General features: G+C 33.3%; 1 protein-coding gene across 1 annotated transcript in view; it reads left to right on the forward strand.

Annotated features, from left to right (window-relative positions):
• The first annotated feature begins 81 nt into the window (after positions 1-81).
• The window catches only part of LOC148616550 (uncharacterized), a 34,985-nt gene continuing 12,581 nt past the window's right edge, over positions 82-22,485 (forward strand). The window contains exons 1-13 of the mRNA XM_088583696.1: positions 82-269; positions 3,401-3,485; positions 4,086-4,211; positions 4,850-4,957; positions 5,624-5,701; positions 8,165-8,251; positions 8,999-9,082; positions 12,175-12,267; positions 13,557-13,670; positions 16,311-16,424; positions 16,958-17,062; positions 17,873-17,941; positions 18,410-18,502. Coding sequence (XP_088439822.1) covers positions 3,402-3,485; positions 4,086-4,211; positions 4,850-4,957; positions 5,624-5,701; positions 8,165-8,251; positions 8,999-9,082; positions 12,175-12,267; positions 13,557-13,670; positions 16,311-16,424; positions 16,958-17,062; positions 17,873-17,941; positions 18,410-18,502 — 1,155 coding nt within the window. The 5' untranslated portion in view covers positions 82-269; position 3,401. The remainder of the gene's footprint in view (positions 270-3,400; positions 3,486-4,085; positions 4,212-4,849; positions 4,958-5,623; positions 5,702-8,164; positions 8,252-8,998; positions 9,083-12,174; positions 12,268-13,556; positions 13,671-16,310; positions 16,425-16,957; positions 17,063-17,872; positions 17,942-18,409; positions 18,503-22,485) is intronic.

Genomic DNA, 22,485 nt, shown 5'->3' on the forward strand with positions numbered 1-22,485 from the left:
TTTGAAGGACTATTTAAACATTTTAGAAACTTTCATGCATCAAACACTTTTGATGGATTATTAAAAACAATTTATCGCATATGTTTGTTTCAATTTTAGCTATGTTATCTGTTTGTTTTATACGCGTTTCACTGATATCTGATATGAAATCTGTGAGTTATCTCCCCATGGTTGCAGAAGCTGATTTCTTGCAGATTGCAGATTGTGGATATTTACTATTATTAACTTCAAAACCAAAATAAATGTTTGTTATCCTTCAGACAACATATGTAAGTTCTAATACTAAAATTTCCAAGCATAAGGTAGAGTTGTATCATGTTTGTTTGTTTTTTTTTAATTACACGGTACACATCACGTCATCAGAGGCATTTGTTTCATATGAAAAAAAAATGGTAGTCACCTCCTCTTCCTGACGGTATGGAAGAACAGGTGACCACCATTTTCTTTACATGAATCAAATGCCTGTAGTACACATATATATTAACATAATAATTCCTAGCTCAGTTGGTTAAAATGAGAGTTTTTAAGAAGTTGAAGCAGACAGCTGTTGAACAATTAGTTAAATATGTGCAATTTGATTACGTATGTTTGGTGGTATGGTCTCAAATGTGTAACCTGTAGCCGTACCCATATCAACTTTTCCCCATACCCAAATAATATTTTGCTAAAATATTCATTCTTACGGTATGTTAAGAACTGAAGATTGCATGAGATGTGAAAAAGTCCGTTTCAATTCATTTCTCATCAGAAAATGATGTGTATTTTTCTGATATTTCTTGTTTGATCGGTTTTCTGAAGTCAAAAGATCTAAAATGTGTAACCAGAAGTTACTATATCCAATTATTTATTGACTATTTCTAACTATTCTGTCCAATTTTTACGTTTTTCAACAATCGTTGCAGGGTTAAAACTTCACCTTAAGACTTTGGATAAAGTTTTGAAAGATTTGATATTGTTTTCAAAAAGAAGTGATTGAGTTTGATTTCTGAACTGTACCTATTGTCAATCCCCATACCAGCAAAGCATGGATACGATCTTATCCAGAATGAAAAACAAAGTCTCATAAACCAAGTCTGATGTGATTTTAATTTATCATCAATGAAAATTTTTATACTATTATAATGTTATAATGTCAAATACGCATTGAATTAGCCAAGATAACAAAGATACTGGACTTTGATTTTTGGGTATGGGAATTTCGGGTTACACATTTAAGACCTTTTGAATACAGAAATTCGAATAAAATCAATTTTTTCGACAAACATTTTACAAATCATTATTTCATGATTTACCATCATGCCATTTTGCAAATGTATACCAACTTTCAGCTGGAAATAACAAGTAATAATGAAGAAATTGTCAAAATAGTATTTGGGTACGGGTACAGGTACTGGTTACACATTTTAGACCATACCATGTTAGGTTGATCCAAAAGTGTGTCCTGAGTTATTGAGTTGCTTTTATAATATCCGATCAAAATTTGTATATGTATTTAATTATCATGTACTTTAAAATAATACAAAAATGTATTTTGTGGGTACCTGTAAACTGCGGAGCGAAAAAAATGAAATGAAATGAAACTAAAAGAAATAGACTGAAATGAAACAAAAATGACCGTAATGAAAGGAAATGAACCAAATGGAAATGAAATGATTTAGAATGAAATGAAAAGAAAATCATTTGTTTGATGCAGGATGGAAATAACAAGGTGGAAATAATTTTATCAGACTCAACTAATATTAAAAGTTGTTAATGTAGCATGAAAGATGGATCCAGCAGATATTTCTCTTCTTTTTTTTAATGCCTGGTAACTGTATTCAACTATTGTTGAATAATAATCAGAAAATCACCAAATAAATGTATGTCTGCTAACAAAATTAAGAGATTTACCTCATATTTATAGCTACATATAGATTGACCATAGTTTTGATTATAGTTAAATACCTTACATGGTACATGTGTATGTGTAGCTTTCCTTGTGCTATACAAATATAGCTAAGAATAATATTTGTGAAAAATGGAATAGAATTTAACCACTGTTGCATGTCTCAAACGTAAAATTGGTTCAAAAGCAACCTATTTACAACTTTTTGGAAGTACAATGTATTAACACAAAATTGACATTGTTTCTGAAGAGAATGTATATTTGGTATCCTGCTAAATACTTACCAACTCTCTACTTCAGTATCCATAGCTTAACTGAAGGAGTGACTGGCTCTATGATTCCTATCGTAATGCTTTATTGTTTTTTTTATAGCACCACCCTGGCTTATTATTTAAATGTTTTGAAAAGGTAAATACTGAACAATTAAAGTGAAGCGCCACTATATTTTCATGTAACCTGAGGTGCTTGCATACATTGATGAAGTCTTAATCATTCAGTTCAGAAAGAACAAGTAATAAAATTTCGCTGTACAATAATAGTCAAATTTAAGTCTGTAAATGACCAAAGGGACAAAAGGATCTGCTCCTGTGGTGACTGTATTAATTTAAGCAATAGAAACTAATTGATAGTGGTGGAAAGTTTTTTTCAAAAATGGCATTGTTTGACCTTTGGTCATTTACAGACTGTAAATCCATAAATTTACAAAGGTGGAATTATATCCAGAAATTTGTGGAAGGGGAGTTCAAAGTCACGTTATTCCATAAAATTAATGAAAATTTCTGAACAAATGGGGGTTTCAGCCTTCTGAACTCTACCTTTGATCCACTACTGTGAGTTTTTTTTATGAAATACATGTGTATATGCAGCTTGAAGTATTCCTAATTAGGGTGGCCTTCAGCAGACATTTTTCATCCCAGTTGGGATTTTTGTCTCTTTGACATGTTCACCAAATCCATTATATTTAGATAATTTTTAATACTTTCAAATACATATGAAAAACAGAACTGGGTTTATATAATGAACAGTTATTGGGCTTACATATGTGCATGTATATAAAACTCTTAACATAAGGAATTTCTATTCTATATGGTGGCAAACCACAGGACCAGATCCAGACACTCTTAGAAAAGGGGTGCCAATCAAGGTTCCTCAGAAAAAGGGGGACACTTTGACATTATTTGCTATTTTTTGTCACATGAAAATGACAAATTTTCCAATAAAAGGAGGGGGGAGTGCCAATCCCTGTACTCCCCTCTGGATCCGCCACTCACCCAGTTCAACACAAATTACATTAACATGCATAATATGTGTATTTACACTGTTTACACTGACCTGAAAGTCTGAAGTATAAAATCTGAGTGAAGTTGAAATATATTCTCAAAAAATATCCTTTCCATTACTGTTTCTCCTTTTATGTTTTCTTGGTAATACAGACTGTACATGGATTCATTTTAAAAATATTTGTTAATTCTTAAATCTCTTGCTATTCCAGTTTACATTTTCTTTTTTTTCCAGAATGGAATTGGCTCAAGCTGTCAATAGCCTTGATGCAGGTCAGTTGATCAAAGCACTTGAAAAGGAAACAGATTCTCAACTTAAGGTAAGATTGTGTATTACTGTTCTATACCATACTTGCATTTATTTCGACCATTTAAATTAATCTCCATGCAATGGTAGATGATTGTTTCCTCTCTTACTGAGCCTGGAGACAGGCCTTTTGAAATTCTGGAATATTATACAAATAAAACATCCTTTGACTATTGGATAACGTCACACAAAATCATTGACTTTTTCCTGGCTTGCAAGATTCTTGCATTTTCTGGTAGGGCTGGATGCAGCATCTAGAGTGAATTTCATAAGTCAGATGATGTTCAGAGCTAGCATTTAAATACATTCCGACTATGAATGTTTGTTCAAAATATCATATGGTTCAAATAAACACAATTCTGGCTATCTTTTAATATCATTTTATAAAATTGTTCAAAATGGTGAACTTTTAAGTTACTTTTGTGCAACCTGACTCTCATTAGAGGTATTTTCTTAAAATAAAAAAATATTTTTTTCATTTATTTCATGGATTTTGTCAAATACATGTAGATATACATGTCTATGTTTGTAAAAATATTGTGAAGTTTTGTATTATTTGGCTGGAGTTTTTCCTTCATTTAGCATAATGTTAATTTAACATTGCTTTTTTCAGGCATCTAGTAACCTCTTTCACAATCTTATCAGTGCATTTTGTGAGAAAACAAAACATCAAAAGGATGGGGTGCAGTTAGTGTATATCCTGAGTAATTATGGGATAGACATAAACAAACAGGATGAGGTACATTACACTTGGATTATGTATTGCATTTTTTAGTCCACATTTTAAATGTTGGGGTTTTAAACAAGTAATCATCTTGTCTAAATGTCTATCATACTTTGGTTTTCACTAGATTATTAGACTTATTATGCAACTACATGTAAATCTGTTCTATTTTGACACAATGACCATAAAATAAAAAGTTTTGCACATGTCTGTCTTCTACAGTATTTATCAAAATCTTGAATGGGTTCTTTTGTAGATGTTGAAAAGCAGTTTTATTTCTTTGATATTTAATAAGTAATATTGTATACAAAATAAGTGAATGAATTCAAAGTATCTCATTTTTATTAAAACAAAATTTCTGCTGTTACCATTTAATCAACAAGAATACTCAGAATTCTGAGGGGGGAGGGGGGGGGTCAAGAGAATCAACCCTGCCCACCTCACAGGGGTGGTTATATGGCAGAGGGTTTTGGTGCAGCTTAAGGCCCCCAGAAGCTTTGGGAAAAATTATGCTCAACTCTGCATTCTGGGCATTTACACTAAAAAATATGCTATTTTCTTAAATTTGCAAATTTATAAGGTGGCCCAGGCCCCATCCCCCCTTAGAACCACCCATGTAATTGCTATCAAATGAATGTATTTTTGTTTCCTAGTCTGGAAATACACCTTTATACAAGTATTTGACCAAAGCAGAATTTCACAATCTTGAAGTAATAGAGGCATTTCTCAGGTGTAATGCTGATATGATTGTAAAAAGTAATGTAAGTACATTGTTCTATGTTGTGTATTCATGTTCTGTGATTCTCTAGAACATTCATTATGCATGTCCATGAATTTGTGAAGAGAAAGTTAGAGGTTCTAACTAATATGAAAAAATAAAAGTTCAGGACTTTTGAATGAAGAAGCCAAAGGTTTCGGTAGTGAAAAAATAAAATTGTTTATGAATACATATAGTAGAAAATTCAAGGTCTAGGTAATCCCAAATTTATAACCCAAAAACGAAAGAATTGGTAATCAATCTTAGATCATCCTTGATTGAAACTTTGTATTAATGTTGTAAGAGTGTATAATTATATCCTTTTCAAAATGTTTGATGCTAATACTAAACCCAGTTTTATATACTTTCTCAAACAAAGCTAGTCCTTAAATCCTTCAATGTAGAATTGAGAATTGTAAAGCAAAATCTGAAGGAAAGCACCTGAAGTAAATGATCCAGTCAAATGGACAACAGCACCTTCTGGATTTGCATATATATTACTTTTATTGCCATCAAGGTACAGATGTAGAGTTTTATAGGGCTGAAGTAGGAAAGTTTTGAAAAAATACTGTATTTTTATGTCAGCTAGGACTTAGAGAATTTGGCATGATTCTGTTTGACCCCTAGGTTCTATTTTTAGTAACAGTGGCCATATTTGTACCTTTTTTAGGATGGGAAGAGTATTGTTAGTAGTTTAAGACTTGGAAAGTTGCCAAAAGATATTGCTGACATCTGCATGAAATATGTGGTAATTTTTTTTTTATACAGTGTATTATAATTCAACTCCCAGTACTTTTTCCACCTTTATACATGTACATGTACATGTACATGTACATGTACATGTACATTTGTATTTTATTTTTATGATGACCTGCTTATCACAATGTTGATGTTTAGTCTCTTATCAAAACATAGGCAAAGCTTAGTAAAATTGCGAGGAAAAAATATCCAAGAAGATAGGCTTTAAACAAAATAATCTGTATGTTTGAATATTTTTATAGAAATAGTATCTTGAAGAATCTGTAATATGTGATTCACCCCAAAAAAAGGCTACACATTTTTATTTTTGTTATTTCGTTGCTTTATTGGTCTATATGATGTAATGTATGATCATTCATACCAATCTGTATGCTCTTAGGAGATAATTAACATTGAAAATCCAATGGTTTTTTACTATATTTTATTGTCATTTACAGAGTTACCTCCCTTAATTTTGAATACCATTCTATATAATTCATATCTCTTATGAAAAAGGGTTCTATGAAAATTCATATGTCATTTTCTTTTTGCTTAATCATTTTAAACAAAATATCAAAATTAAAAATAGGTAAGCTTTCCAACCATGTATCACATTTTGCATGATTCTTAGCTTGAGTGGTGCATAAATTTGTGAATAAAAATTAGAAAATGTTATTCCATGTGCAAGTATCTCAAGATTCCTAAAATATCTTCCAAATATACAGAATAAGATGTTTACAAAATGCTGGAATTTTTAATCGACAACATATTTGTCCAGTGTGGTGGACGCTTTTTTCAACAAACGGTTGACATTCCAATGGGAACAAATTGTGCTCCTCTACTTGCTGACCTATTCCTTCACTCTTATGAGGCTGACTTTATAGCTGATCTGACCCGAAAGAAAGAATATAGTTTAGCTAGATCCTTTAATCTTAGTTTCCACTATATAGATGACGTATTACAGTGAAATTTCTCCAAACCGGACCCTCAGAAAACCGGTCTTCCCTTCATACTAGCCAATTTCAAAAGTCCTGGCCAATATACCTATACCTGTGTTTTCTCTTCAATAGACCGGCCACCCCCTAAAACCGTACACCGGTTACATATTTCAAATAAAAACAACCTCTCAATTCCGGCTGCCCGGTTATTGTTCACCTGTAATAATTGTGTCAACAAAACTGTCCATGATTAAGTAATATTACGTAATTAATAATTCATTCACTTCATCAGTGGACAGATGATAATTGAAGGGAACGGTAGTTTAAACAACAAATTTAATCCAAACATTACATTTTGTCATTGGTTGGCTGTTAATTGGTGTGTTCACATGCCAGGCAACCGGGGTCATTTAATAGTACGATCTTTATGATCTTTTAACTGTCAATTAATGTGACCTGTGCCCAAGCCAAAACAACATAGGGATGAAATTATTAGACTTTGTTGATAGTAATTTACGAAAACAATACAAATAACAAGTTACCATCAATAGCCCTTTGATCTTTAATACACCTTCTTTCAAAACCGTGAACATTATTTTATCGTCAGTTCCGTTTGTAAAATCAAATCATTTACAAATGATGCAAGCTTTGAAATGAAATAAAAAGGCTAAAAGTTTTGAATAGGCATTAAATGTCTTGACCAACAAACTGACAAGGTGTAGGGTTATAGAGTACATTAATTGAAACAGCTCTTAGAATGCATTGCTATTTTTCACAAAACTGGCCATTTTTTCTTGTCCCAGTGGTGGTCGGTTTGGAGAAGTTTCACTGTATCTTTAAACAATCCTAATTTTGGGGATTTGATACATCCCATCTACCCCAAAGAACTTGAGGTAAAGGATACTACAGACACAGTAAAGTCAGCCTCATATCTTGACCTACACTTAGAAATCGATGATAAAGGAAAAGTATTGACCAAATTTTACGATAAATTTGATGACTTTTCATTCAAAATTGTCAACTTTCCTTTCATTTGTGGCAACATCCCTTCAGCACCTGTGATGGAGTGTTCATATCACAACTCATACGTTATGCCAGAGCTTGCCGAGACTATGCAGACTTTTTGTATCGCACTAGAATTCTAACAAATAGGCTTCTGGAGCAGGGTTATGTTGCTACAAGATTGAAGTCATCACTACAAAAGTTTTTTGGCCATCATCATGAACTCGTGGATTGTTATGGTGTATCCATCTGCGCCATGAAGACTGATTTGTTCAACGTGTCATAGCTTTCCTTTCCTCTTTCATCTACCCCGGACTTGACTTTTTATGAGCAATCGGTCGATGTTTGTAGTGGAGTCCGAGTTGCTCATTTGCTTTTGTTACTTTGTATGTATTATTTTAGTTACTCTATGTTCTTTGTTGTGTATGTCTGTTTTCCATGTCTGGTCTTCATCCCTGGATTACATTCTTTTGATTACCACTATAACCTTGGTTCCCTTGATTACTCTATATCAATGTTAATTGTTTATATAGCCAGGCTTATGGGTAGCTGTTGAGACAGATGATGTCGGTACAGTCAGAAAACTGGTGAATCAGTGGTGCAAAGTAGATATTTACAAGGTTAGTATGGCTAGGCATCTACTATCAGGGTTACAGATTGATTTGTAAGGTGGAGTACATGGCTAAAATGTGTGAACCAGTATTGTGTTAGGTAGATATTTACAATGTTAGTATGTCTAGGCATCCACTTTCAGGGTTGAATACAAGCTTAAAATGTGTGAACTACATGTAGTATTGTGTAAGGTAGATATTTAAAATCTTAATAGTTGAATGGGTAGGAACTAGAATACTGTGTGGATACAAAATAATTTGTAAAGTGGAGTAAATGACTTAAAACTTGTGAAGAGTGGCGCGAAACTGATATTTATAAGATGAATGTGGTAAGTGACAAGCAAGTACTAGGGATAAATAATTAAAATTTGTAAAGTGGAGTAAATGACCTGGAACTTCTGAAGGTAAAATATTAATCAAGATGAGTAAGTTAAGAGTAAATACTGAAGATTTTAAGGTGGAGTAAATGACTAATGCAGTGAATTTGTAAATGTAGATTGGATATTTACAAGATGCTTACGGTATATATTTCTTAGTAAGTAAGCTAGATTTTCAACATTGTTTAAAAAGTTTATAGGATCTGGTTTTAGGTAAGGGAAAAAGGAAATTGGGTGAGAAATCTAAATTATAGTTTGAGTAAATGATGCATCTGGTTTGTCACAAAATGTATTTCAAATGTTGCTGTTAAATTGTGCTTACTATATTGTATTCAGTAGAAGTATTTTAGTACACGATTTCCTAATTTTATTTTTCTAGGATGGAAAGAGTCTGTTACAGTTAGCATTTGAAAAAGGAACAGAAGATATCATTAGAATCATCAGTGGGATAAAGATGTCTGTGGTAATGCCAAAATAAAATAGTGGTACTTGAATGAAAATATAGTGTTAAAAAGATATCTATGGTAAAGCTAAAATAGAAAGTGTTGTAAAAATATCCATGGAAGGGACAAATGAAGTTTAGTAGTCCCCCTCATTGGCACCCCCTTACTTGAGCGAAAACCCTTCTTTGCTCACCTTTCCAAAGGTCATATGAGCTGTTGCCATCATTTGACGCCTGTCTTCGTCGACCATCATTGTTAACAATTTTTAGCTCACTTGGCATCAATCATCGTCCGTCGTTAACATTTTTTCAAAACTCTTCTCCCATGACACTACTTGACTAATTATAACCAAACTTAGTATGAATGTTCCTTGTAGTATTTTGCATAGAACTGATGTGGGGATTTTTGATCTGTTGAAAAACATGGCCACCATTACTAAAAATAGAACACAGGGGTCAGACAGTAGTTTTTCGTATATATCTCTAACACCGTTAGGTTTAACTAAATTTTGACTGGATAAAAGTGTTCAGCATGATATAATCTATCTGTGGTCAAATTTTCGCTTTAATCCATTAAGCCATGTTGGTGTTACAGTCAACTCCACTTAATCGCATATCGCTTTATTGCATATTTCGGTTATTAGCATAATTTTCTCCTGCACAAAACCATTTCCTATTATTCTATTAGGGAAAAAATCGCTTATTTGCATAGGCCTTGGAGGTGCATTTCGGTTTATTGCATAGAGAATTTTGCCTCGTCCAGGTAAAGACAGGTTTTCCCAAATTCTATTTTAAGCCTTCGGGTCATAAATATGTCAATCATATGTATTGTTGTAAAAACTAGATTATCATCAATCAGGAGGTGTTAATAATGGATTAAAAAAATAATGGACATAAAAGACAATATAAATGATTTCTAATTACATTAAAATAAACAAGCACCTAGGTGAACAATGACTTCTGACAACATGCCGAACATCTCCTTATGATGCGGCTTGAGATTCGGCTTGGGGTATTTTTTGTCCCTATTTAAATTCTTCCGACTACAAATGATTATCAATGTAAATATAATTTTCTTTAATGAGCTGAACAGTTTTCAGTGAGCTTGGGTTACTAGGTATAAATATCATACGAAAATTAAAAGTCATTCATTCAGTACAATGTCTTATGAAATTCAACTAACCTAAGGTGCCCCATACTATCCACACTTCATAGGAATATATCGAGATCAATGACGCGTACAATACACAACTATCAGTGTACAATGAACAGAGGAATAAAAACACACAGAACATTTCAAAAGCCCACAAACTGCAAACATTGATGAATATTACACTGAATCCTGGCTGAAATATGAAATATGGGATTTTCTTTTGTAGAAAGGTCAGGAAATTACTTGACTATTTATAGATGAGAAACATGTGGTTTTATTTATAAATACACACAACGTAAAGAAGGTCATTAAACAAGACAAACACAATATATATTATTATTTATTGATAAAAGAACAATACAATGAGAAGGTCTATAACAATTAAATACCAGATCAGAAATGTTGAACAGTGATATCCCTGGTTGATCCACAGTATCGTCGTCTTACCTGAACTCACACTTCCGGTAAAATCGTAATTTCGGTTATAAGAATAGCCCGGTTATTTGCATAATTTTTACTGGCAAATAAGCTATGCAATTAAGCGGAATCCACTGAATTGCCTTTTTTTGACATATTTTTGCTATTTTTAATGTTATTTCTTTCAAAAATCTTCTCCTCTGACACTGTTTGACCAATTGGAACCAAACTTGGTATGAATGTTCTTTGGGTATCCTGTATAGAACTGATGTGGGGATTTTCGATATGTCGAAAAACATGGTCACAGTTACTAAAAATAGAACATAGGAGTCAGACAGTAGTTTTTCACATGCATTTAGCCAAATTCTTTCAGTTGCTGAAATGATCTTTATTATAAGGCGTTCAAATGTCTTCAGGGATCAAAGTTGTCAGGCGACTCCTTGTAAGAGTTATTGCCCTTGAAAGATGAAAAGCGACGTTCAGTTTTCAGCCAGTATCTTGAAAATAATAATAAATAGAAAGAAACTTTCAATTGCTGAAATGATCCTTATAATAAGTCCTACCAGTCCTCCTGAGTCAAAATTGTTGGACATCTTGTGAAATTTATTGCTCTTGAAAGACAAACTTTTTACCAGGTGAATGATTCAGGCTCCTGGGAGCCTCTTGTTTCCAACCACATTCCTCAAAAAGTATATGGCCAAATAAGTAATAGTGGTATAAAATATCTAAGGTATGACCAAAATAAAATGGTGGTTTAATGATGTGTTGTAAGGCCAAATAAAACAGCAGAATAAAGATATCTGTGGTAAGGCCAAATGGAAAAGTGGTATAAAGATATCTGTATTAAGGCCAAATGGAAAAGTGGTATAAAGATATCTGTGGTAAGGCCAAATGAAAAAAGTGGAATAAAGATATTTGTTGTAAGGCCAAAATAAAATAGTGGTATACAGCTATTCGTGTGTGGCCAAATGAAAAAGTGATACAAAGATATCTATGGTAAGAGTAATCAAGGGAGCCAAGGTTACAGCAGTAATCAAAAGAATGTAATCCAGGGACAAAGACCAGACATGGAAAACAGACATACATAACTAAGAACATAAAGTAACTAAAATCATACATACAAAGTAACAAAAGCAAATGATCACCTCGGACTCCACTAAAATACTAAGTCATTTAAAGATGAGGCATTTCTGTGTACATTGACTTTTTTCTCTGTGATTGTAAAGTATGGTGTATGCATTCATTGTCTGTTGGCTTACCATAATGTGCCCTCTTAAATGCCAACTAATGATTTTTTCAAGTCTTACTGAGGTCATGCAGTTTTGCCATGATTAAAATATGCTAAATTGTTTTGGTCATGTGACCACCTAGAATTATTGAGATTTCTAGTCATACAATATTTCATAGTCAGATTTATTTAATCAGTAAACCAAATTTGACATCTCTATCATACAAAAGTGGCATATCAACTTCAACTTCAAACAGCTGATGTAACTGTAAACAGTAAGGAATTCACTCTCTATTAATTTACATTAAATTGTAGAATTTAGCCCATGGTGTGCTATCTGGAGATGTGAGCTATGTTAAAAGATTAACAGAAGGAAGAGAAAAAGTTAATGTTAACTTCAAGAATATGGTAAATTGTTATAATACACATATCATCATACTTTCAATTATGCAGATCAAGTTTGTATTAATTTTAAAGTTCTCAACTGTTCACATCTTATTGCTGTTAATGTATCAGAAGTTTGCTGTTCCCTTCAGCAATGCAGAGTGCAGGTGTCAGTTTCACAAAAAGTCGTAACTGTAAAGTTGATCGTAAGTAATGATGTCATAACAGAAAATAGCATTGTTATGTCATGACTTACGATCAATTTTACACTTATTTGTGAAACTGAAGCCAGGGACATAGAAATACCAGGCTTGTATGCATTTGTCAATCATTACATTGTAACCATTCTAATGCCTACATTGTAAGCACTCTCATGCCTACATTGTAAGCACTCTCATGCCTACATTGTAAGAACTCTCATGCCTACATTGTAAGCACACTAATGCCTACATTGTAAGCACTCTCATGCCTACATTGTAAGCACTCTCATGCCTACATTGTAAGAACTCTCATGCCTACATTGTAAGCACACTAATGCCTACATTGTAAGCACTCTCATGCCTACATTGTAAGAACTCTCATGCCTACATTGTAAGCACTCTAATGCCTACATTGTAAGCACACCAATGCCTACATTTCTTTTAGATTGTTTATAAGATTCATAGTAAAAGAGTTGAGAAAAGATAGGGACAAGATACTGACAAATGTAATAGTTATAGCTTTTAACTTATGGAATCTTGCTTATTTTTATTCATACAATATTGTAAGCACACTCATACTTACACTTCTTAATGATTTTTCACAAGTTTATACTCAAGCTTCTTACAACTAATAGCAGGGATGACTAAGAACAGAGTTAGAAATAGTAACCTGTCCACCAGCCAGAGACAGGCTATTTTTTGGCAGGGCTGGCTAATTTTAGCAAAACTCTATATAGCCATATAGTAAATGTATTGAAAAATTGTGTTCAGGACTGGCTAGAATTTGAGTGAGTTTCCTACCCTGCTAAGAAAGAAAGTGCAGAACAATCATTCTTTTGAAACTTATTGCCCTTTTGTCCAATTAACTAATGAATTAATGTGATAGTACTATTGTTCATGGGGTACCAATTTTCATGGTTTTTGTGGTTGAGCCAAACGACAAAATTTGGTTCACAACAAAATGGAGATTCTCATTAATGTGTTTACTGAAAACCTAATTACCACAAATTCAAGACTCCATGAACTTGTGTATCTTCCCTAATCCACAACAATTGGCATCCACTAAGTACTTTCACAGTATAAACTGTACAACATATAAAGTTTCTTTACCAGGGAGATAGAAATGCTACACCACTTTACTATGCAGCCTGTCAGAACCATACAGAGATGATCAATCTACTACTCTCGCACGGGGCCAGAACTGACCTTAGTATGATCTTAAGAGAGGTACATGTATCATGAATGCCAGGTTTTGTTTAATTTTATTTCTGTAGAAATGCCTATTACAATAAAATAAAAACCGGCTTAAACTTAACCTACTTTAGACATTCATGGGCATAAATGTTACTTATAATAATCAAGGTTGAACATTTCTGGCTTTATATTACATTGAAAAGAAGATTTCATTTTAATGTACAAGCTGAAATATTGGGTCTTTTAGCTATTTTTATATCTTTTAGAGGAAGAATTAATTGGCAGACTTTATAAAAATCAAACTGGAGGTGATTCATGCATGTCAAAAACCCTCAGATTTCACTTTTATTTCTAATACAGGAATAGGTAACAGACCACATAACATGTCTTAGTTTGTCATGCAGTTATTGCCCTTTGAGATAAAAATTGTATAGTTCTTGTTTTAAATTGGTGCTTTGCAAGATTTATTATTTTTGATTTGGTTGATTTTAGTGGGAGATGAATGTATGGGTTTCTTAAAGACTATTGTTACATGAAATATAATATAACGAGAATGGATTTTGTGAATATGTCAACCCCACCAGGATGAAAAATGTCAAAGAGACGACAACCCCACCAGGATGAAAAATGTCAAAGAGACGACAACCCCTCCAGGATGAAAAATGTCAAAGAGACGACAACCCCACCAGGATGAAAAATGTCAAAGAGACGACAACCCCACCAGGATGAAAATTTCAAAGAGACAACAACCCCTCCAGGATGAAAATGTCAAAGAGACAACAACCCCACCAGGATGAAAAATGTCAAAGAGACAACAACCCCACCAGGATGAAAATGTCAAAAATACAACAACCCCTCCAGGATGAAAATGTCAAAGAGACAACAACCCCTCCAGGATGAAAATGTCAAAGAGACAACAACCCGACCAGGATGAAAAATGTCAAAGAGACAACAACCCCTCCAGGATGAAAATGTCAAAGAGACAACAACCCCTCCAGGATGAAAATGTCAAAGAGACGACAACCCCTCCAGGATGAAAATGTCAAAGAGACGACAACCCCTCCAGGATGAAAAATGTCAAAGAGACGACAACCCCACCAGGATGAAAATGTCAAAGAGACAACAACCCGACCAGGATGAATATGTCAAAGAGACAACAACCTCCCCAGGATGAAAATGTCAAAGAGACGACAACCCCTCCAGGATGAAAATGTCAAAGAGACGACAACCCCTCCAGGATGAAAATGTCAAAGAGACAACAACCCCACCAGGATGAAAAATGTCAAAGAGACGACAACCCCACCAGGATGAAAATGTCAAAGAGACAACAACCCGACCAGGATGAATATGTCAAAGAGACAACAACCTCCCCAGGATGAAAATGTCAAAGAGACGACAACCCCTCCAGGATGAAAATGTCAAAGAGACGACAACCCCTCCAGGATGAAAATGTCAAAGAGACAACAACCCCACCAGGATGAAAAATGTCAAAGAGACGACAACCCCACCAGGATGAAAAATGTCAAAGAGACAACAACCCCACCAGGATGAAAAATGTCAAAGAGACAACAACCCCTCCAGGATGAAAAATGTCAAAGAGACGACAACCCCTCCAGGATGAAAATGTCAAAGAGACAACAACCCCACCAGGATGAAAATGTCAAAGAGACAACAACCCCTCCAGGATGAAAATGTCAAAGAGACGACAACCCCTCCAGGATGAAAATGTCAAAGAGACAACAACCCCACCAGGATGAAAAATGTCAAAGAGACGACAACCCCACCAGGATGAAAAATGTCAAAGAGACAACAACCCCACCAGGATGAAAAATGTCAAAGAGACAACAACCCGACCAGGATAAATATGTCAAAGAGACAACCACCCCACCAGGATGAAATATGTCAAAGAGACAACAACCAGGATGAAAAATGTCAAAGAGACAACAACCCCACCAGGATGAAATATGTCAAAGAGACAACAACCAGGATGAAAAATGTCAAAGAGACAACAACCCCACCAGGATGAAAAATGTCGGCTCAAGGCCTCTAAGTGGACTTCAATTACTAACCTGGAAATATAAACCAAACAGCATTTTTTGTTTGGTGGGTTTTTTACACCATGAATCACTTCTAGGCAGTGTCTGAATTTTATTTTCATGATAATGATGTCACACCAGCTTTTGGGCTGTTTAATTTCAGGTCAAACACTGTTTAAAACAATACCAGTATACATTCTATAGCTAATTATAAGTAACATTCTGATACTTTAATATGTATTGATTAATATATAATGCTTTGCATTCTTTGTTTTCCACAAGAAACATAACTGCTTCTCAAATTAGGTGTCTTATAATTCTTTTCATATTCTTCTCTGATTCTCATTGGTTTATCAAAGTTCAGATGTTTTTTTCAGATTTTATCATTGAACAAGGTTAAAATCAGTACAGCGTGATCAATCAACAAACATGGCTTTGTGATTTTCTTCTCTTCAAGACATGGATTATGACATAATAGTTTCATAATTAAAATTTGTGAAATGCTCATTTGAGAAACAATGAATTTATTACTCCATTCCTGCTGCATTGCCTCAGGCAAAAATAGATACTTGGGGATTTTAAATTTATGGTTCCCCTCTTGACCTATCACCAAATGTTTATTATTCTTCTTTGACAGTGGGATATTCCTACTTATTTTTCCCTTATGATGGAATATCCATTGGTTACCATAGAAACATTGAAGATGCTTTTACCATCTCAGCCTGTGCCTGTAGGCAAAATGTTCTATAAGGTGAGGTACCAGCATAAAGTGAAAAACCATGTAACCCTTTATGTTTATCTATCACAATTCAAATGTACATTACACTATAGTCAAGTTGAAAGACTAAAACAGGTCATATCTCTGCTGATACTAAAACATCCACTTAAAAGTTTCATTGTTTAAGACTTAAAAATCTTTGACCACAAAAGGCACACCCATAGGAAACGTTTGACACTGCAATAAATAACAGCCTGCAAAAATTTTGAGTTCACAGTATTTTAAACAGTCTTTAAGAATGGAAAAAAATTGAAGACTGTGTTTTGTCCTATAATGACTGTTGAACTTCACCTACCATGAAAGTTACAGCCTTCAGTATTATTTGGCAATGGATAACCTCCCACGTTTAAAACAAACACACTATATCAAAATTATGTAGAAAAGTGATATTCTTACAATTTTCAAACGATGAAAAATTTCTAAATGTGAAACAATTTTTTTCCAATGATCAGAGGATTTTTGCCATTATTGAAATGATATGGTGTATTTTGCATTTGTTATTGTAGGGAAGAAATATTCTTTTTCACTGTGTAGACTGTGATATACATATTGATGTTGTGGAAGAAATTTTACTGCAGTCATCAGCATATATTGTTACTCAGAGAGTTGAGGTACACATTTTACATTTTTTTCTCTTTTTATTTTTGATTTGATCATTAGCTATATGGAAATTATTGCATGTTAATTCAGTTGAAGTAAATTTTTGTATTGTGTGGCCTGAGATGTTTGGATCTAAATCTGCATCTTCATCTTTTTAGAAAGTTTAAATCTCCTTTGTCAATTGTCTATTCAACTACCTAAGGCAGTTCACCTGGTATTAACAGCTATATCAAGTCAGGAAATTTTTTATTTCCTGAATTTAATTATTTTACTCACTGTAATAAAATACAGAACTGTTTTCAAGAATTGGACTAATAAAAAATAGGAGTCTTGAATGGCAAAAAACTATCTATCTGATAATATTGTTGCTTTCAAATGGTCTACTAATCTGTAAATGATTTACATACATTTTTTCACTTTTGAGACAAGGATATACCCATTTTAACAGTGAGTAAAGCTGTAAACTTCATGAAATAGAGATAGTCTTGACATGATGGAATGATAATTTTCTGATAGTCTGCCTTGGGTAATTGACTTGATAGTTGACAAGGAGATTTAATCAAACTTAGATTCAAATATGTGTTAATATGATATGAAATAATAGAATGCTTAAACTTTTTGGTAAATTGTCCAGATAATTATCTAAGATATTTCATCAGGAAATGGTCATCTAATCAAAAGAATGCTACATCTATCCGATGAAATGACTCTATTTTACTCCCTGTAACCATGTGAGATTTCTTTATCTTACCAAGTTGTGAAATAAAAATGCTTCTGACATTACAATAACAATTTTCATGAAGTCTTTTTCAAATTTGTAGGACAATATGACTGCCAGGGACTATGCAGCATTAAAGAATTGTGATAAGATTGTACAAGTTATTGACAAGGTATGATCGTTTTTGTATATTTTTGCCAGACTGGTCTTTAACCACATCAGATTGCAGATATGGAGAGGCAGTTAGTTATATCTCTGCTAATACTTAGCCAGTGATAACCAAACTTAGCAAAAAACAATAATAAAAAACATGATTTTGGTTCTGATTGTTTAACAAGATTACTGCCAGGCACCTGAGGCTGCCTAAGTTTCTGATTGGTCAATTTTCATTGATCAACTCCTTTGAAACCACAGACAAGTACTTCAGGCTCTTAAGAGCCTTACGTTTTAAAGGGTTTTGCAAATGATCTGTTTTCACACAGATTTAAATCTGAGATCATTCCTTAAATAATAATACTAGTATAATAATCTTCAAAGATAACATTCACAGTCCTTACAGACTTCAAAATAGTAAAAAATAAAATTGTTGAAAAAATTTCACAGGTAACTATATATCACAATTTCTTTCATCTACTTATAGCATGTGGGATCATGGTTTGTTGAAGAGAAGTTCAGCAATCAGAGACAGATAATGATTCTTCATGGTTATACTGACTTTTCATGGACAGACAAGGTAAAAAATGAAATTATATACTAAAATATCAACAAATGCCTGTTTGACTACCATTTTTTGTGAGGCCATGAAAAAAATGAAATGTCTGGTTAAGGTTACTTTAGATGAAAAAAATAGGATAGTAAGGTAGGCAAGATCATTTAATTTTTTTTTAATTACTTTATATACACAGTTATCATGGGAGGCTTACTTGACTTTAAGAGTGTTTACTACAAATGATACTTAAGTATAATTTTATAAAGAAATACAGATAAAATGTGCTAGGGTAGGTAGAATAACCGTCTCTGGACTTATATGAACTCAAATTTGGCAGGGCATTATATTATTGTGCTGTCTTCTTTAGTATGGTCTTTAGACATGGTTTTACACAATAACTTGATGTGGATCTCTATGAATTTCTACCATTAGTTGTTTCCTATGTGTGTACACCCTTTCCCTGCTGTGGTGAATTAGTATTTTCATCTGTTTTAAGTTTTATTTATACTTTATGTCCTCTATTTTGCTAGTGACGTTGTTTGTTATGTTGACATTGTTGAGAGAATGTAAATTACTTTTTTTTATGCTGTAGATGTACTTCGTTTTTGTGTGATGTTTTTGATTAATGTATGTCCAAATTAACTGTTTATCTGTGACGGTACACATGTATACAATGATGATATGATGTTGATGTGTGATTGCAACAGAATACATGTTTCAATTTTTTTTCTACATTGCACTTATGACATTTCTTTGACCACTCGACCTGGATTATATTATTACAATACAACCCAACAAGATTCGGCAACACTGGTGGCAGTGAATAGAAACGTATCTATGTTGGATGATGATCAATAAAGTCCTTGTTCTAGGGAGATATTTTATATATTATGAAGTTCTTCAATGGAAGGAGGAAGAGTATTGACAAGTATCGTCACTGTTTTATATGTTTTACTTCTGGATTGATTAAAATCCAAAGTGCAAATACCTTCAAAGGTTCGACAGAAAACTAAGGTGTGTTTGTACCATAAGCACCAAGGATCTAAATTGTTTACTTGATTATCTAAAATACCATAGTATTGTATATATTTGTATTTTGAGTGACAATGAAATTCTTATTGAGGTTACACTTGTGATATTTCAATATGAATACTGATATGTACATGTATGCATACCAATTGCTTGATTTTGACGGTAATTTTTTTGAGGTTCCTGGATGAAATTTTCTATTTTTGCTAATCTTTACATTTGTTCACCAAGTGATATGCTTTATTATTAGCTCCATATGCCATGTGAGCTTTTGCCATCACTTGGAGTCTGTTTTCGTAGTCGTCAGTTGTCTTTGATGTTGTCGTTAAAAATTTTCAAAAATCTTCTCCCTGAAACTATTGAATGGATTTAGATGAAACTTAGCATGATTGTTCTTAAGGGTATCCTGCATAAAATGAATGCTTGCATTTTTTATTCTTCTAAAAACATGGCCACCATTACTAAAAATAGAACATAAGGGTCAGACAGCAGTTTTTCTCGTTTATCTCCAAAAGCACTAAGTTTAACTAAATTTAGATGGGGGTTAAAGTGTTGAGCATGAATTGATCTTTTGGTGAAATTCTGTTGACTATGTTTGAGTTATTGCCCTTCTTTTGGATGTTATTTGCAGTTTTTGATGTCCTTACTTTCAAAAATCTTCTCCTCAGAAATTATTGTACAGAATTCAATTAAAGTTGGTGATTGTTTTTTTAGGGTATCCTAGAGTTATGATCTGAAAAAAAACATGGCAACTGTTACTAAAAATAGATTATAGGGGTCAAAATACAATTTTTGCAAATAACTCAAAAACCATTGAATTTTTACAAAATTCTGATGGAGGGTAAGATTGTTCACCAGGAACTATCGCTATGCCGAAATTTTCGAAATGATTGGATGCTTGATGTAGGAGTTATGACCCTTGAAACAGATTTTTAAGCTGTTTTTCATGTGTACAACTTTGAAAATTTTCTTCTCAACAAAATTTAATGAAAGTTGGCATTAATGTTTTTTACGGTATCCTGCACTAACTGATAATTTAAAACTTATGGCTGTCAATACTAAAAATAGAACATAGGGGTCAAAATGCTTTTTTTTGCTATTGTTTCTTCTACTATTGAAGAATAATGCAGATGAAAACTACTCATTAGATAAACATGATATTCTGAGTTGACTGGCAGTATTGAATTATTTTTTAGGAGGACTGCCATTTTGAGACTATTTTCACCAGTTGCTCGGATTCCAGTTATTCTTGGTTTCATTTGGAAACATTGTGTTCTAAGGTGAATAGTGATGACAAAAGTTTGTTCCATTTTCCTATAAATTTTTATACTTACTATGAATTTACTGATATTTAGCATTTCAAACATCTCGCAGTGCATTAGGTACTCAGTTGAACTTACTGATATATGCTCTTTTTTCTGCAATTTTTTGTCAAACATGGTAACAAAGCTTTACTTTACTTAATAAATAGGGCATGGTTTGCCAGGTGAGCAATTCAGGCTCTTTGAGAGTCTCTTGTTGGATTGCATTGCTAAATGGTAAAGCTGTAGATTATATTTTATATTTGCCATATGACACAGTTCGTGGTTTGTATTCTACTCTGAATTGTGTTGGTGATAACAAGAGTGCTGTAATTTATTATTTCCAAAATGACATGAAGTTAAGCAGCTAGGACAAAGAAGTTGTCCACAGTCTTCACAGTATATACAACACATCTGGTCAGTATGTTGCTTGCATTTTATGGTGGTAAAGTTCAGCTCTGGACTTTGCAAGCTCCCAGCATGTCTTTCTCTGTTTAAAACCACTATTTTATGGTCTTTAGCATTTTTGAATTTAGTATGTACTTTTTCATGACACTTTTTACAAATAAGCAATTTACAATCCAGGCACTTAAATTTTATATTAATGTCAGTTTCACTTAACTCAGAAGGAAGTAAATCCTGGGCTGTAGTTAAAGCCATTTGTATTTTGATTTGGAATATGATATGTAATGACATATTTCAATATTTTATTTTTAGGCTGAAGTGTACACTTTGTTTACTGACTACATAATGAATCACCTTTGAATTTTCCATATGTTGCTTAAAGTATTTAAATGGCTTAGTTATTTTGAAAACTAAAACTTGGATCATTATTTACTGTTTGTCTGCCAGTTAAACAGTCAATAGATGTATCTCTTTTTTATCTTTTAGACTGTCAAAGTAATATGCAACACATACTCATCAAAACTTAGAGCATACATCTTCTTCATAAAAAACTAGGAGCAAACACCTCCTTCATAAAAAAACTAGGAGCAAACACCTACTCAATTAGACCCTTGGACATACACAGACTTCACTAAAAACAAAGATGAAACACCTACTATGTCAAAACCTGGAAGCAAACACCTATTCCATCAAAAACTTGTAGCATACACCTACTCCATCATAATCTGGTGGCATACACCTACTCCATGAAAATCTGGTGGCATACACCTACTCAATCAAAAACTGAGAGCATAATTAGACTTCACCAAAGATAAAACTCCTACTACATCAAAAACTGGGAGCATACATCAACACCTGCATAAACAAAAACTGGGAGCATACACCTATTCCATTAAAAACTGGGAGCATACACCTATTCCATTAAAAATTGGGAGCATACACCTACTCCATCAGAAATAGTACCATATGCCTACTCTATAAAAAAAATGGAAGCATTCACTTACTCCATCAAATACTGGTAGTTTACACCTGCTCCATCAAAAATGGAACATACACTTCTCCATCAAAAACTAATACTATGTCAAAAACTGGGAGCAGACAATAGTAGCATTGGAACTTGAATTTGTAAAAGAAACAATATAAATTTGTCTTTGTTTTTGACTATAAAAACTGAATAAAGATTTTGTTGTTTTGAAATGGGTGGCCTAGGGGAGATAACTCTTAACACAAATCATAAGAATTTGGCTGTATTTATTTTTGGTGATAGTAAGT

This window comes from Perna viridis, chromosome 5, assembly GCF_037379345.1.
Source record: "Perna viridis isolate PV_CMFRI_1.1 ecotype Kerala chromosome 5, ASM3737934v1, whole genome shotgun sequence".
In the NCBI taxonomy this organism is placed as follows: Eukaryota; Metazoa; Mollusca; class Bivalvia; order Mytilida; family Mytilidae; genus Perna; species Perna viridis.